The sequence below is a fragment of the Serinus canaria genome, chromosome 19 (genome assembly GCF_022539315.1).
Source record: "Serinus canaria isolate serCan28SL12 chromosome 19, serCan2020, whole genome shotgun sequence".
NCBI lineage: Eukaryota > Metazoa > Chordata > Aves > Passeriformes > Fringillidae > Serinus > Serinus canaria.
In genome coordinates this window covers 6,243,639-6,259,217 of record NC_066332.1, presented here as the reverse complement: position 1 = coordinate 6,259,217, position 15,579 = coordinate 6,243,639, and the positions used below count along the sequence as shown (strand labels likewise).

Here is a 15,579-nt window from a genome sequence, read left to right as displayed (position 1 = left end):
AAAAACAGTAAAACCAAACAACCAAGTATTAGCTCTTAGCTGGAGAGTACTTCAAATGGTATCTGCATTTAAATGACTCTTTCTCTTAATGTATTAACCTCTAGAAAGTTAAAAATTATTTTTATCTAGTTACTTTTTAATTCTGTTTTGGGCTGAATGTATACTCATCTTACTTTGCCTAGCAGCTGATGCCATTTTTAAGTTGATTCCTGGGCTTATTTTTTTAGCTTTCTTCCTTTCTCCCCTCCAGTTCTTTTCCCTTCTGTTTCCTCTTCCCCTCCAAAAATAAAACAAAAAAACAAAAAAACAAAAAAAAAAGAAAAAACCCAAAAAGTAAAAGGAAAAAGAATAGATTTATATATTACCATAGAAAAGGAATATATGACCATCTAGTTCTTCCTCTGGTGTTCTCACCGTTCTGGGGCAGCTAGAGACAGGCACAACGAGGATATTTTGCTTTTAATATGTTAAGTACTTTTTTTATGTGATGTAAATGTTGGTAAAAGTCCTGTGCAAGTTGTCCTCAGGTTGTGCTGGCCATGTATCACATACAGTGTGTGTTTGTGTTACAAAAAGAGCCAACCAAGAGTTTTCCTGGTGTCATTAGTTGTGTTTTCCTCCCCAGGTAACATAACCACCCGGATCCGAACGGCGGAGTCTGGCTCTGATGAAGCCATCAAATCCATCCTGGAACAAGCCAAAAGGGAGCTGCAAGTACAGAAAACAGGTACAGCCTCATTTTGTCTCTGCCTGCTTTTACTGCAGAATTTAATTAAAACAATTGCCATGAGCTTTCTGGTCAGTTAATTATATTCTTAAAAGATTCAGTGTAGGTTTGAAGAGTTTTTTGGAGATTTTTATTGTTATTTAGGGGAGCTGTTTCTGTCTCTGAGATGTCCCAAGTTAAGGTCACACGTGTCCTGGTGTGGTGGGGTCTCTGCTCTGCCCTGCTCCCTGTGGGATTTCTGAACACCTTTATCCCTGTGATAAAGAGAGCTCTGAGCTCCTGGCTGCCCTCCAGGCCTGCAGGAGTCACTGAGGGGAACCCACAGAATCCTTTCTTCTGCCAGTTTGCTCCTTGGAAAGGGAACAGCTCCTGCTTTCTCTTCTGTCTCACTCAGGCCCCAGGGACACAACTGCTGGAGAGGGGAGAGGGGCTGGATGGATTTGTTGGGGTGAAGGTCACACTCCAGGCAGCAATTACCAGTCCCAGCACCATGGTACATCCTGTACTCATAGGCACACTCAGTCCTGACTCTTAGATGACTTTATTTTTGGTTACAGAACGTATTCAGTGAATGAACTGGCAAATCCTAAACATATTCCCTTTCCCAAAAAACCCCTCTTAGCCTGAGATAAGTCTAATTTCTCATTATATGCTGTCATGTAATTAAAATTTCTGTCTAGCCCATGGCCCTCTCAGCTTTAAGAGTTCCCAGTAGTGCTGTTGGGCTGAAGTAGAAATTACTGAGCAATACTTCTGTTTCATTTTTTAAAGTAAATACTGGTTTACAGTTTTGGGTAGTTGTCTTTCAAATGAAAACTAAGTTAATCTCATGGCAGAGTATAAAACACTGGTTAATATATGATCTAAATAATATGACTTTATGCAGGAAATTATTATATAGAGAAAAATATGGGCTTTGTGCAGGAAACTGCAAGAATGTTACTCAGTAGCATGTTTCATCTGAGGGTCTCAGACTTCCTTTCAAATATTAATTTGGCCTCAAAACTCCCTGTGAAACCAGCAGATAAAACAGCAGAGGTAGTCTCACTGTCTTTTTTTCCCTATTTCTTAGCTTTTCATGTATTTTACAGTGTGTGACAGGAAGGAATGTAGGGAGACAAATTCAGAAATGCATTCAGATGAGTTTTAATATTACTGGAGTGATACACAGCGTGTTGGAAATCTTAATTCAATTTGGGGCCACTCCTTGCACTGTGGGGTTCCCTGCTCCCACCTGGTGCCTCACTTTGCCTGTTCTCTGCAGAGCAGCTTTCAGAGGAACTGATTTCCAAGCACTGGGGACCTCAGTGGAGACTGAAATAGAAGCAGATGCCATTGCAAAACCTCCTGGCTCTGCAGAGATAATTCCCCACCCACGTTCCAGTCTCTGCTCATCCCCTACTTCTGCAGCACAGCCACCCAAATCCCGGTTCCCCACTGGAATGCTGCATTTGGGGGTTATCTCTGCTGAAAGCACCACCCTAGAGCTTCAGATAAGGGAGAGGGTGATGGCCAGGTGTCAGCCTGGCTCTGCTAGAGCTGCTTATTTCAGTGCTTGGGACTGTGGTACAAGAAAACAGGAAGCAGGAGCATATTTAGTTTGTCAAGTGAAATAATTATGATCATCTCTTCCTAAAGTTCTGTCTTTGTTGTGACTTGTGTGTTGTGTTTTTGAAGTTAAAAGGTCTCACCTTATTTATACTGTAATAGTCTGTCCAGGTGAATGCAGCTGTGTTCAGTTCTGAGTGTGTGTTAAATTCATTTGTGGAGAAAAGGGTGAAGTGAAAGGTTAAATAACTTTGTAAATGCAGCTATAAAATGTTATTGACCATGTGGGGGTGGGGGAAGAAGTAGTGAAGGGTTGATTTTCAAAGGCATTTATTTGAAAATTTTTACAGTGGTGGAAGGGCAAGTGATCCCAGACTTGTGCAGCTGAGTCTGTGCGTGCAAACATCCAGCACTTTGGCAACTCCCAAAATTTTCCAGTGAAGGACTTAGGAAATTTCACATTATTTTAAAAAGCGCAAATCTTTGCTTAGTGAAAACTCCTCCCTCCCATCCAGAAATGTATTTCAGCCCCGTTTTGGGGTTTTTTTTTTTCCCTGTCAGGGAAATGTTTACAGTAGCACGTGTTGAATATGAAGCCTTTTCCTCTGTTGCATTTAGTCTTTTGGTTGTTTTTCATAGCTGAGCCGGCTCAGCCGCCTTCTGCCTCTAGCAGTGGCAATTCTGATGATGCAATTCGATCCATTCTGCAACAAGCCCGACGGGAAATGGAGGCACAGCAGGCTGCCCTTGAACCTGCCTTAAAAACACCACCTCTATCTCAAGCTGACATTTCTATCCTGTCCCCCAAACTAGTGTCTACACCTGCAATGTCTTCGGTTTCCAGCTATTCTCCTTTGGCCATATCCCTGAAGAAACATTCATCTGTCACTGATTCCAGTATCTCTGCATTGCAGAACCTCTCTGGGCTCAAAAAGGAGCCTCAGGAGGCACCTGTTTTAGAGCTTCATGGAATAAGTGATTCTGCCCAGGGTATGTTGAGGCATGTTAAAAATGAGTTGGGACGTGGTGGTGTTTGGAAGGACCATTGGTGGAATACTGTGCAGCATGAGAGAAGAAATGCAGCTCTTCCTGAAGATATAAAAGTTGAGGAAGCCAGTGGTGGAAAAGAAAAGGTCAGCAATCAGACTAGGCCAGATCGTAGCCAGCTCCAAGGACCGTCTTCTTCCGAGTATTGGAAAGAGTGGCCAAACGCGGAATCTCCGTACTCGCAGAGTTCTGAATTGAGCATGACTGGGGCGAGTCGCAGTGAGACACCACAGAATAGCCCCCTCCCTTCATCCCCTATCGTGTCCTTGTCCAAGCCATCCAAACCTTCGGTTCCTCCACTGACACCCGAGCAGTATGAGATTTATATGTACCAGGAGGTGGATACCATAGAGCTAACGCGGCAGGTCAAGGAAAAGCTAGCAAAGAATGGCATCTGCCAAAGGATCTTTGGGGAAAAGGTAAAGAAGTGGTTCTCTCTTGTTTCACCGGTGTTGTGATTGTGCCCTCTGCTCCTTACACAGGTGCAGAGCCAGAGGGGTCCTATGGAAAAATGGTTTGGCTTCGTGCGTGAAGTATTTCCAAACTTACAAAGTGTTAGTTTCCCTGTGCAGTAGGAATTGCAAGGGTTTCTATCCAGGCATTGGCTTCAGCCACTTGGAAATAGGAATGGGGCCCCGAGTTTAGAAGACTTGAAAGCTGAAGCAAACGTTGCTGAGACTCAATAATTCATGCTTAATGTAATGAATTCATGGAATATTTGAGTAATACCATTGTCATGACTGGAGAGCCTTAACTTTGTTATAAGCAAAGATTATGGACACAAGAGCATTTTTCCTCTTTCGTTATTATTTGGAAATGTGCACAAGGGCATTAAAACAAACACATGGAAAATCCCCTAACTCTCCTTAGTCTGATGCCAAGAATTCCAAGTCATTGCTAATACCTGGTGCTCAGTACCTCAGTGTGCTCTGAGATGTTTTACAGCAATGTTTGATTACAGATAAGGCTCCCTGAAGTTCTCACGTTGTGATTCCTAAGCACCTGAACACGTGGGATTTGGAGGGTCCCTAACCACCTGAAAACCCCTCCCAGGCTGTAAAAAGTGTTGGACATTTGTTGTTTCTTCTTCCTACAAAGAATTGAATCAATATAGAAGTGTAATAGGAGCTGGCATCGCGCTATTACCTTCTCACCAAGATGTAAAATGAAAAGTCTGACCTCTCGGGGTCATTAAAGATCCCATGGCAGCTTTCATTAAGTATGATTTTTAACTCTTGTACCTGTGCTGAATACCAGGCAAGTAATTGCATTCTGCCTGTCTGAAATTCTCCCCCCTCCCCCCTGCATTCAGCTGTATGCTTAAATATTTACTTATGTGGAGCAGCCGCTGCTACAGGTGAAAACACACATCGTTATAATTCATCCCCCAAAAATCAACCAAATATAGGCCTAGTCTCAAAAGTCCCAATTATTTTTGTTTGAGAACAAAATACATGCCAGTCATTGCCTGTTTCATCTGCCTGTGTGTGCCTGGACTCGGTGTTTTTCCTGTTAAAACTGATGAAACTGTTTGACAGAAAATATGAAAAGCATGCAAATCCCTCACCAGGCTGCTGCCACCCATATCCTGCAGGAAAAACCCACCTTCCTTCAGAAGGCAACACGGCAGGAAGAAAAGCATTTCCATCTGAGTATCCACAGAATACAGTTTTTATAATTGTCCCATTTTTACAGCTTTTATAATTGTCCATATACAAACAATTTGAGCCATACAGTAAAGGAAACCAAAATGATTTAAATTCCCCCCGTTTCCACTGCCAGTGTGTTAACGTGCCATTCTTGGTTGCTTCACTTCAGGTATTGGGGCTGTCCCAAGGAAGTGTCAGTGACATGCTCTCCAGGCCAAAGCCATGGAGCAAATTGACCCAAAAAGGCCGAGAACCATTTATTCGTATGCAGCTCTGGTTGAATGGTGAGCTGGGACAGTGTGTCCTGCCTGCACAAGGGCAGCAACAAGGACAAGGTAATTAAAATTCCACTATGTTGTTTGAGTTGAGGAGGAGGAGATTTTTTTTTTTTTCTTTTTCTATTTTCTGTATTTATTTTTTTTTTAAATTTGCAGTAAGCCAGCCTTGCACCAGTGCTGGTCCAGGTGTTATGGAAGTGGCACCATCCCACCCTGGCAGCCCGGCCAGTCCCTAAGGGAACGTGCTGGGAATGTTTATGAACGTTTATGTGTAATTGATAAGCAGGAGTTATCAAGTTCCTCGTTAGGGTGATATTATCTAGGCATGAATATGACACACAATCCCAAAAATTTTGGCCAAAGAGCTGGAAAATGTTGTGCGCTGTTTCCTAGGGTTGCACAGGGGATTTGGATTGTTCCAGGGAGAATATCGATTGCTGTCTCAGGAGGTGAGCTGGAAAACTGAGCTTTAAAGGGGGAATGCTGGGTTGCAATGACACTTTTATTGTGGCTGTCTCTTCCCCTGGTACCTATTGACACAGAAAAACCAGGCTGGAGCCTGGCCTGGGTGCACCTTTCTGTGCCATGAGTTAACTGAGCAGCGAGCCCTTGCCGAGATCAGCACTTTGCTATTTGTTGAGCCTGCTTACTGTTTAGTTTGTGGTTTGGCATCTCCTTTTATTGTTCCCTGATTTTCCTCTCCTCTCTTATCTAGTCCTTCACTCTGTGACATCATTACAGGATTCCCTACAGCAGGGATGTGCAAGCTCAGGTAATCAGCTGGTTTCAATGATTTGCTCTGAAATAATTCTCTGTGCTTTTGTCGCGTTTGCTTTGATGCTGAGAGGTTTCTCACATTTTGTTGTATCATACAGGAGTCCCTTCAGTTTTTTTTTATTAATGCAGTTAATTCCTCCTTCTCTCCTTGTTGCTATGGCAGATGTAGGGAGCACACATATTTAGCTGCATATATTAGGTAAAGAGACTCTGTCTGATCTTAGAGATCATTGGCTCTGTAAGGGTTTTTTGGTTTTTTTTTGCTATAGTTGAGCTTATCAATGTGACATGTGACAATGGCTGTAAAACAAGCCCTTGGTTTGTTATGTGATCCTCATACTCCAGCTGCCTCACTGGCTGGTAGGTTTTTTTCCATTCTCCTTTGCACAAAATCTGCTTTGTTAATCCAAAGGTGGGGAACAGACCACGTTACGTCTGTTTCAAGCTTCATTAAATATTCCCAGCTGACCTTTTTTTTTTTTCTTCTTTCATTTTCAAAAAATAAAAATAAATAAAAAAGCAGATGCAGCAAAGCTGAGTGTCAGGGAAGTGAGTGGCTGAAGGCTTTAGAGATGGTCACAGGATAGGAGGGAGGCTGGGACAGGAGAGAACAGCTGTGTTCCTGCTGTTAGATACCAAACTCTACCCACACAGCCTCTTACCAATGAAATGCTTCACTGACGTAAAACACTCCAGAAAAATACCCTGTGCTCTGTGCTTACAGCCAGTGCCCTGTGCTGGAGAGCTGCTGCATTTCAGGGCACACACAAGGAAGGGTTGTGCTCTTCTTCCACCTTTCTGCTATTCTGAAATACTCCTTTTTTTCTGCAGCTCGCTGGCTTTACTCTAAATATCCCAGCTAAAGTGTTTTTTCTCTCTACTGGGGAAACTATTTTGCATTCTAAAAGATTTTACTAGAAGAAAATTCGTGATGATATTCAGTCCACGTTTTTCTTAAGGAGAACAGTTGAAAATAAATACATAAAAGAAAGAAAAAAAAAATGCCCCCAGTAAAAACAAGGCATGAAAACAAAACCAAAATGGGAGAAAATTATTTGCAATCATAGGGCTATTGTTACTTATAGCTAAGCATTTAGGGAACATGGAAATTTCCTGTGATGGTTCATTAAAAACATGCCATTGAGTACTTTTTTTGTGGCATCAATGCCGTGCAAGAGTGTCACAGTTACAAACGCCTGAGACGGCGTGGAAAATATGAGTAATTAATTGTAGCCATTTTAGGGGGAATTTGAAATCAGAGGAGCTGGGAAATGCTGCATTGTTATTGCTAATCTTCATATTTATGACTAGCTCTAATTATAAAAGATGGAGAGACAAGCCCATGGTATTAAAATCCAGCCACCCTCTGCATTCCCGGGGGGATCGCTGGGAGCTGAAAGTGATTTCCTTCAGGAAGTTCAGTTTTGCTGCTGGGATATTTTGTTCCCTCCCACACTCCCTGTGTCATTTGTCAGTTCCTGCCCTTGAGCTAATATTTTGTGAGGTGACACGTTCCTATCAGCTAATAAAATCATGTTATTGATGATTGTCCTCCTTCATTCCTTAAAGCCGACTTACAAATGAGAAAATGGGCTCGTGCCCTTTTCTACCTCCTCTCGGAGGATTAAAAATAGAATTGTTGTACAAAATGTTCTTTTCTTGGTGCCTTTCTCTGTGTGAAGGCATAAGGAAGGTTGTGACACCAGGCAGAACAAAAAGAGCAAAAACCAAGTTATTTGAATGAGGAAGGGCAGTTTGGTAGTTTCCTTTTATTAGCAGCTGTTCTGTAATTAAAAATGCAGCAAACAGTTTGGAAAAGGTAATAATAATTATGCATTTGTGAAAGATCCATCACTCCAGGGCAGGGAGAAAAAAAAGAGAGAGAGAGAGAGAGAGAGACAGCTCCAATGTTCTGGTCTTCTGAGACGTTTCCCAGGAAAATCCAGGCAGAGAAGGTTGCATACTTGTAATTTTAAAACAGAAATTAATCAGAACAATTTTGAAACGAGGAAAGGTCTGGAGCCTTTTCCGTGTAATATAATTGGCTGGAAACTTGTTGAATGCATGAAGGGAAAGAAGTGAAATTAAACTAATACACTCAGTGGCTCCTGAGTGCTTTGCCAAGAAGGTCTTCAGTGTACAGAGTGTCAACATGCATAGTAACGACTCCAGCTTTTATTAGCTGGGAGTATTTTCATTACTGTTTGGCTCTATTCTATCAAACTAGCAAGATTTTCTGGATTTCTGGCCCAGTTAGTTACACTTCTAGATCATGAAGTTTTGATTAACACCTCATTCATGAAAATCTCACCTTTTGTCCAGTAATTTTCCATTTTCACGTGTAGACAGATGGGCCCATCAGTGCTTCATATAATGAATGGATAAATATATATAAATCTTATATATTTATATAGATGTTGAGATAGCCAAGGGAAGCCAAGCTTGGTTTTCTTCTTTGGAAGCTGTATTCCTGAATTTTATTAAAAACAGCCTATACCAAAATGACAGCCAGGTATATACCTGTATTTTCTCCCTGTGAGCTTTCCTCAAGGCTTGGTGATTTTTTGCAACTTTCAGGGAACATGTTTTACACCAAAATGGTGTCTGTACCCTAGGTGGTCAAAAATAGTATTGCTGTGCCTTTTCTAACATTTTTTCAGTGTATTTCTTTCCACCTAAATGCTCTAATGCCCTTGGGTAAATCTGCCTTTTTAATGATTTATGTGTCAAAAGCATGGACCAAATCACATGGAAAAAAAAGTTGAATTAGTGTCACCCAACTGCATCAGCATTTTTTCCTGATGAATTTGGCCCTTATTTAGTTGCATTACTGCTGATGGGAGCCGGGGTGGGTTTGAACAGTTGCCATGTGCCAGGAGAAGGCTCAGATATTTCTCTAAATACTTGTACTGTGCACAGCTTTTATTAGTTGGTTTTATTTTGAGGGTTTGTGCTGCGTATCTATAGGAGAACGAGACAGAGTTTCCTTTTTGGTGCTGTTGATTCCATCCGTGGCTGCTCGCAGGAGAGCTGAATTTTTACATTCACTTTTTTCTTTATCCTCTGTGAAGGACATATACTCTCTCTATACTACATGAAAGGCTTGCAAATACTCAGTGGGAAGAAGACGTGCCTTTTTGGTGTGTGTTTCTGTAAGGGTCGTCTCATGACCTAATGTGGAAATCTTCATTTGCCGATACAGCTGCGGGTGATCTCAGGGGATTTTGAATTTCCCTTTTGTTTGTCTTCCTTTCTGGGTATCATCCATCATTCCTAACCTCATGCTGCTTAGCAATAGTAACACTCATGGGAGTTGAAGAAAGGATTATAGCAGCATAAAATGGGGAGCTAATTAGAGCTTGTTTCAAAATCAGAATCTAGCCTGAGATAATTGCATATTATCTGGTGATTTAAAAACCCGAGATCTACTGTATTTAGATCAACTAAAATATGCATTAAAGCTTTCTTTTCAAAATAACAACGGGGAGATTACTTCTTATCATCCCTTGGGAACACAAATCAGCAAAACCTCAGGATGATTTTGTGTTGTTATGATATTAACAGAGAGATCAGGGTGTGGTGGCAGAGCCAGGTATCCGTTGTATTTTCATTTCTGTAATACAGATTCCTGTACCACTGGCCAGTACAGAAGCTGCTGAGTGGGCAGGTAGTTAACTGTGTGCTGGGTGGATATTCCCATTTTCCTGGTACCAGGAGAATTCTGGAAGAAACAAACTAGGGAGAGAGCATATTTCAGGCTGGCAGCCCAAATTCGGGAACACCTTCCTGATGCACTTCTGGGAAGACCTCAGTAGCCTTGTGGTGGCAAAGGAGAAGCCCTTACCCCCATCTCCCTGTGTTTATCATCTTTTCTTGCATTCTTCTGGTTTCTTTGGGTGGGCAGAGCTGTGCAATGGTGCTCCAGAGCAGAGCTGGGATTAGCACAGGGAGAGCTGAATCCTTTCACTGTGACATCACCCAAGTGGTTGGTGCAGTGATGCTCACAGGCCTTCCCAAACTGGAGCTGGTTTTTGTTGTTGAATCAAAAAAAGAGAGAGATGGTTTTGCAGTCATTTGCTGGCATTCCAGGTTAATAAAAATGTATGACATGAAATGTTTGTGGTTAATGTAGTCTGTGAAATGGAAGAGAAGGGAGATCACATGGCTCAGACAGCCGACTGCAGGAATTCCTTGCAGAGATGTTTTGTGTTTGATGACCAGTTACTGAGTCTTGGACTTGGGAAAGTTGTGGCCTTTTGTGCTAGGTGCAAGTGTGGTTTTAAAGTTCAGAGCTGAACTACTGTGTCAGCCAAGGAGTTACCTTCATGCTTATCCCTGGAGCACCCTGGCACATCCTGGTGAAGGTTCCACATTCTTTCTGTGTGGTTTGGGATTGGGCTCAGGAGCAGTTGTCTGTGGCTGTGTTGATTTCAAACCATAGGGTATCAGTTGGCTCTTCATCAGGGCAGCTGTTCTAGTCTGTCTGTAATGTGTGTGACCATCTTCTGTGCCACTTCCCTGACATTTGGACCATGAAAAGCTCCCTGGCAGCCTTTCTGGTATCAATAAAACCAGGAGAATCTCTGTCAAGGCACCTCACTGGGACCTGGGAATGCAGCATGAAGTCAGTGCCTCAAGTTGATTCTGAGCACAACCTTGGCTCTGATTCCTGGCCATCAGCTGGGCATTTCTGCTTCTTCTGAGGCCTGTCCTGCTCCTTTCCCATCAGTGATGTTTGCAAATAATCAGTATTTGTGGAGAAATTCCTCTCCTGATTGTATTCTTTTCTGTCCATGGAACCACCCAGTGATTAAATTTGCAGAAGACGACTCCGTCCTCACTGTGGTCACAGCTTTGCTGTGAAAGGGCTAAAGGGCTTTTAGAAGGGCTAAAATAAAACACAAAATCAGGGAGTGAGCACTGCTTTCCAGGCTGATGCTCCTTGTGACTCAATTACAATGTTCTTGCTAATATAGCAAAGAGGAGACCTGTGCTGGATTCTGAAGGCAAACTTCATTCACTCCTAAGTGCAGTTATGGACTCCTAGCATTTGTTTTGGAGAAGTTACCCAGCCAGGTTGCAGCTGGGTTTATTTCTGTAGTTAATTTGGGAATGTGGGTTCTTGACACTCACTCCCCCTTAGTGTGAGATCCCCAAGGAGGAGTTCAAGTGTGGCTCTGCAGCAGCACTGAGCCAGGCACAGCAATGCCTTATCCTTAAAGTCTTTATTTTCAAAGAGCAGAATTAATAAATGAAGATGGTTTTTAAGCTGTGTGAAAAAAAAGAAACTTTCCTGACCATTATTGCCTCAGGCTTGTCAGGTAGTTCACAGAGTAGCAGTTAGCAGGAGAGTTGCTAAAAAGGGGATGTAGGCAGGGAGAGAAGCCATGGCCATTGAGTAGTCGAGCTCTGTAAATTCCACTGTTGTTAATTTCATTACTTATTACTTCACTTCATTAATTACCAGCATTTTCCTTCCCCTCAGCATTCGGAGACGCACAGCCTCCCCTGGGGAGGGGCCCTCACCCCCTCCCTGCTGCCAACTGCAAACCTCAGAGGGGCTGGGTGGAAAACGAGGAGCTGAGAGATTGGAAAAGCAAATTCCAGCCTAAGTGGAGCAGCAGAGCCACGCAGAGAGGCCGGGGCTGTGCAGCTCCAGGCAGGGTCAGGAGCCGCGGTGACGGCCGGGCTCTGTCCCCCGTGGGCTGGCAGCTGCACAAGAGCTTGGAAAGGCACTGCTCCAAAGGGAGCAGATGATTTTCTGGTGGGGATAGAAGATTCTGGCAGCTGGCAGAAGTTCATGTTGGTTTTTTGGTGGTAAAAGGAGGGGGGCTGCAGGTCCAGCCCCGTGGCCACCGGTGGGGTGGAGATGGCCACGGTAGCCTCGGCCCTCCCTGGGCAACAGCCCAAGTGCTGCTCAGCAAATTACCAAATGCTCCTCCACTGGATGAAAATTACCTTGCTTTCAATTCAAAGAACAGATAATGGGCTATTTTCTTCCAAAATAGTGGGATAAAGGTGTATGAGCACCAAATGTGCGGGTTGTTATTTCCATCTTCTAATGGGGATGGAAATCCTCCTCACCCAGCAGCTCTGAAATAAACAGCCTGTTCTGATTAGAGAGTTACATATTGCTGGATAGCAAATCATTCCCACTATGAAAAAAAAAAGAATATTACTAGAAAATTAATGTCCTCTAAGTTACCTTCCAGCCTGTCCTTTACATGAGGGTGTGAGAGAAACTTAGGAATTTGTCTCACCTCATTTGATGCATGTAGGGTTGTAGGGTTTTTTAACTTGCCAACAACCTTCCAGAGAAACAGCAAATAAAAGAATCCAGTGATTATTTTAAGTCTGATGAGAAATGCAACTTGCATTGGAAACAAAGCAAAGTGGATCTGAGATCAAATTTAAATAGAAGTGAAAAGAGAAAGATAGCCAATTAAAAAGCCAATGAAAGGAGAAAATACAATTGCAACAAGAAATGTAAAAAAGGCCTGATAGTACATGTTCAGTATTTATACCTGTCAAAGTTATTGCTGGTGGCAACTTGTCACAGAATCACAGAGTGATTTGGGTTGGGAGAGACCTTAAAGCTCATCCAGTGCCACCCCTACCATGGCAGGGACACCTTCCACTAGCCCAGGTTGCTCCAAGCCCCGTCCAACCTGGCCTGGAGCATTTCCAGGGATCCAGGGGCAGCCACAGCTTCTCTGAGCACCCTGTGCCAGGGCCTCCCCACCCTCCCAGGGAAGAATTCCTCCCCAGTATCCCATCTCTCCCAGCCCTCTGGCAGTGGGAAGCCATTCCCCCATTGTTCTGTCCTTCCATGCCCTTGTCAAAGCATCCATCTCTGTTTTCTGGCATGGGGTGGTCCCTTCTGAGAGCCACCTCCCCTTTTCTTGCTGCTTTCCAAGGGATCCTGGGATGCTGCTGGGATGGGTTCCCACACCAAGGAGGTGTGAGATTGACCACAGTGTAACCACAGCTGTGGTTAGCGTTTGTTTCTCTGGTTTACCCCTCTGGAACTCGGGTCCTAAAAATAGTGCAAGTTTGAACTGGCAGATGTTTCATTTGTCCTTTTTGAGAGGACCAAAATTAGCCTCTCATTTGGCACCTAAATAAAGCAACTTAACTGCCTTTATACGAACTTTGCAATTACTGTCTATTGAAGTTGCAACATTTTGTTATGTTTGATGGGGAAGGGCATTATATAAGCAACAGCAGCACCTAAAAAGCCACCAGACCTTGAAAGAGAGAGGACAAATATGAACAAGCCCAACTGGGTTTTTTGGGGGGAACTGATTGGGATGATTGGTTGGTTGGTTTTTTTTTACTTTTTTTGATGCAAGACAGGTGTTTTCCCTAATGAAGGTTTCATTAAATAAAAAGGAAAAAAACTGTAAAAGTACCTTGGAAATGCTCAGAGAGCTGTCTATTGTAAAGGTAAAAAACATTAATAAAAGGACAGCAATGGTTTCTCTAATTTTCAGAGAAATATCTGCACAGAATGCCTGAAGCTGGGTTAGCAGTGGGACTCCCCAGGGGCAACAGAAAGATGTTATAATCAATTACCACATCATAACACTGATGTATGATAATTACTGAGTGTTCCTCCTGAGATAGTGCAGCATTTGGCTGGGATGCAGCTCTTTCATGGTCCACTGCCTGATTAATATGCAAATAATAGGCTGATTGCATGATGAATGCAGAAAATGAGTTCGCTGATAACGTGAGCACCGAAGCGGGAAGATGATAAATTACTTTTACTGACTGTCCTACATTAAGTACCCTTTCTCAACAATTTTATCACAAATTAAGTAAAGCAGTATGGAGAGATTATGAGGATGTGTAAAATAATGTACCTTAATAGCTTTTATAATATTGTTGCGTGCAATGTAAATGTCATTTTTGTCTCAGCACTTTCCCCAGCACCCAAAAAGGAGGGTCTGGAGTGCAGGGACTCTGTGCTGATGGTGGGAGTTGGAAGGAAGGAAGGAAAGGAAGGAAAGGAAGGAAAGGAAGGAAAGGAAGGAAGGAAGGAAGGAAGGAAAGGAAGGAAAGGAAGGAAGGAAGGAAGGAAGGAAGGAAGGAAGGAAGGAAGGAAGGAAGGAAGGAAGGAAGGAAGGCAAGGAAGGAAGGAAGGAAGGAAGGAAGGAAGGAAAAGAAGAAGGAAGGAAAAGAAGAAGGAAAAGAAGAAGGAAAAGAAGAAGGAAAAGAAGAAGGGAGGGCTGTCATTAGCCTGGGATCCATCCCACGTGGACATTGCCTGTGGCAAGGGAATGTCCACATTGTTTAGTGGGGGAGATCTCTCTAAATGCAGTGCACAGTGCACATATGCATCCTGCTGCAGCCTCTGCTCCAGAGCAGGCACCAGGTTCAAATCTCAGAGGAGGGTGTGGAAATACCTTCACACTTAGGCTCCTGACACAGGAGGACAACAAACAGTCATCAAATTGGTGCCACATTCAAGCAAGTTGGTTTAACACATCAAATCACAAGGTTAGCAAGTCAGCAAAGGCCCCATAAACTGCAGCAGAACCTCCCTGGGGAGGCTCTCACTCTGTTTTCCAAAAGATATTGTGCACACGTTTGTCTTGATTATACTAAAAATATAACACTGTGGGGTTGTGGCATCTTGATTGATTGCTTCCATGACATATTTGTTTTAGCATTCAGAAATTCCTTAATAAAGCATCTGCACACAAGCTGGTTTAATAATAAGGTTATTGAAAATATTTTCTAGCAGTTATTTCTAAATATTGATTTTTAGCTAAGTTAAGGAAACACAGAAAAATCTGAATATTAAGTAAAGTATTGCTCAGAGTAGAGCAATATCTTTTAAAGCAGCCATGATTCTGCTATTAATCACCTAATTTAAAATATAGTGTACTTTTAGAAAGGGTTTTTTTATTGGTTAAGGGTCATCTGTAAAACCAAAAAATTATAATTTGGCACTTTTCAGTGCCAGGATCCCCCTTTTTGCTCAGGAATCACAGAATCACAGAATAATTTGGGGCTGTTGGCCTAACCTGGGCATTGCTGTGATGTTTTCAACTATGTGTCCAAATCTATCTAAAAAATTCTCACATTTCCCCATTTTTTTTCTCTGTGTTTTATTGTAAAGTAGTGCTTAGGGTTACAGAGGCCTCATCTTCCCTCCAGGCTAATGCAAAAAATGTCCTTTAATTCTTCTCCTCTGAGAGTTTTCTCCTGGGCTGTTGTTGTGTCAGGGCTTGGTGTGTCTGCTCCAAAGTCGGATCTCAGGATAAATTTCCCTGGAACTGACTGACTCCAGTTGTATCTTCCTGCATCCTTCAGAGCAATCCGTGCTCCCCACTCCTCCTGACTCAGTGGAAGTCTGATGGTTTTACTTTATGTAGCCTTAAAATAGGTCTTGGTGTAGCTTTGGGCACAGCAGTTGGATTTCTAAGACTCAGAGGCATTTGTGGCCGCAGGTTTGTTCAAGGGAGAATTGGTTGCCCAACTTCTCCAAGTTTTAAACATCCAGCTGTAAATCTCTCCTCTTGAGTCTATCACCAGCTCCCATCTT

At 42.8% G+C, this 15,579-nt stretch overlaps 2 protein-coding genes across 9 annotated transcripts in view; one reads left to right on the top strand and one right to left on the bottom strand.

Annotated features, from left to right (window-relative positions):
• The window catches only part of ALKBH4 (alkB homolog 4, lysine demethylase), a 150,266-nt gene that overhangs the window by 10,011 nt on the left and 124,676 nt on the right, over window positions 1–15,579 (bottom strand). The gene's annotated exons all lie outside the window — the stretch shown is intronic.
• CUX1 (cut like homeobox 1) overlaps window positions 1–15,579 on the top strand; it is a 268,416-nt gene that overhangs the window by 198,570 nt on the left and 54,267 nt on the right. For 4 of the 8 annotated variants that reach the window (XM_030232439.2, XM_030232438.2, XM_030232436.2 and 1 more), the window contains 4 exons: window positions 626–727; window positions 2,915–3,741; window positions 5,141–5,306; window positions 5,965–6,021. The exons of 1 other annotated variant lie outside the window; for it this stretch is intronic. In XM_030232439.2, coding sequence (XP_030088299.2) covers window positions 626–727; window positions 2,915–3,741; window positions 5,141–5,306; window positions 5,965–6,021 — 1,152 coding nt within the window. The remainder of the gene's footprint in view (window positions 1–625; window positions 728–2,914; window positions 3,742–5,140; window positions 5,307–5,964; window positions 6,022–15,579) is intronic. 3 more of the 8 variants (XM_030232441.2, XM_030232437.2, XM_030232440.2) reach the window with 2 other exon arrangements.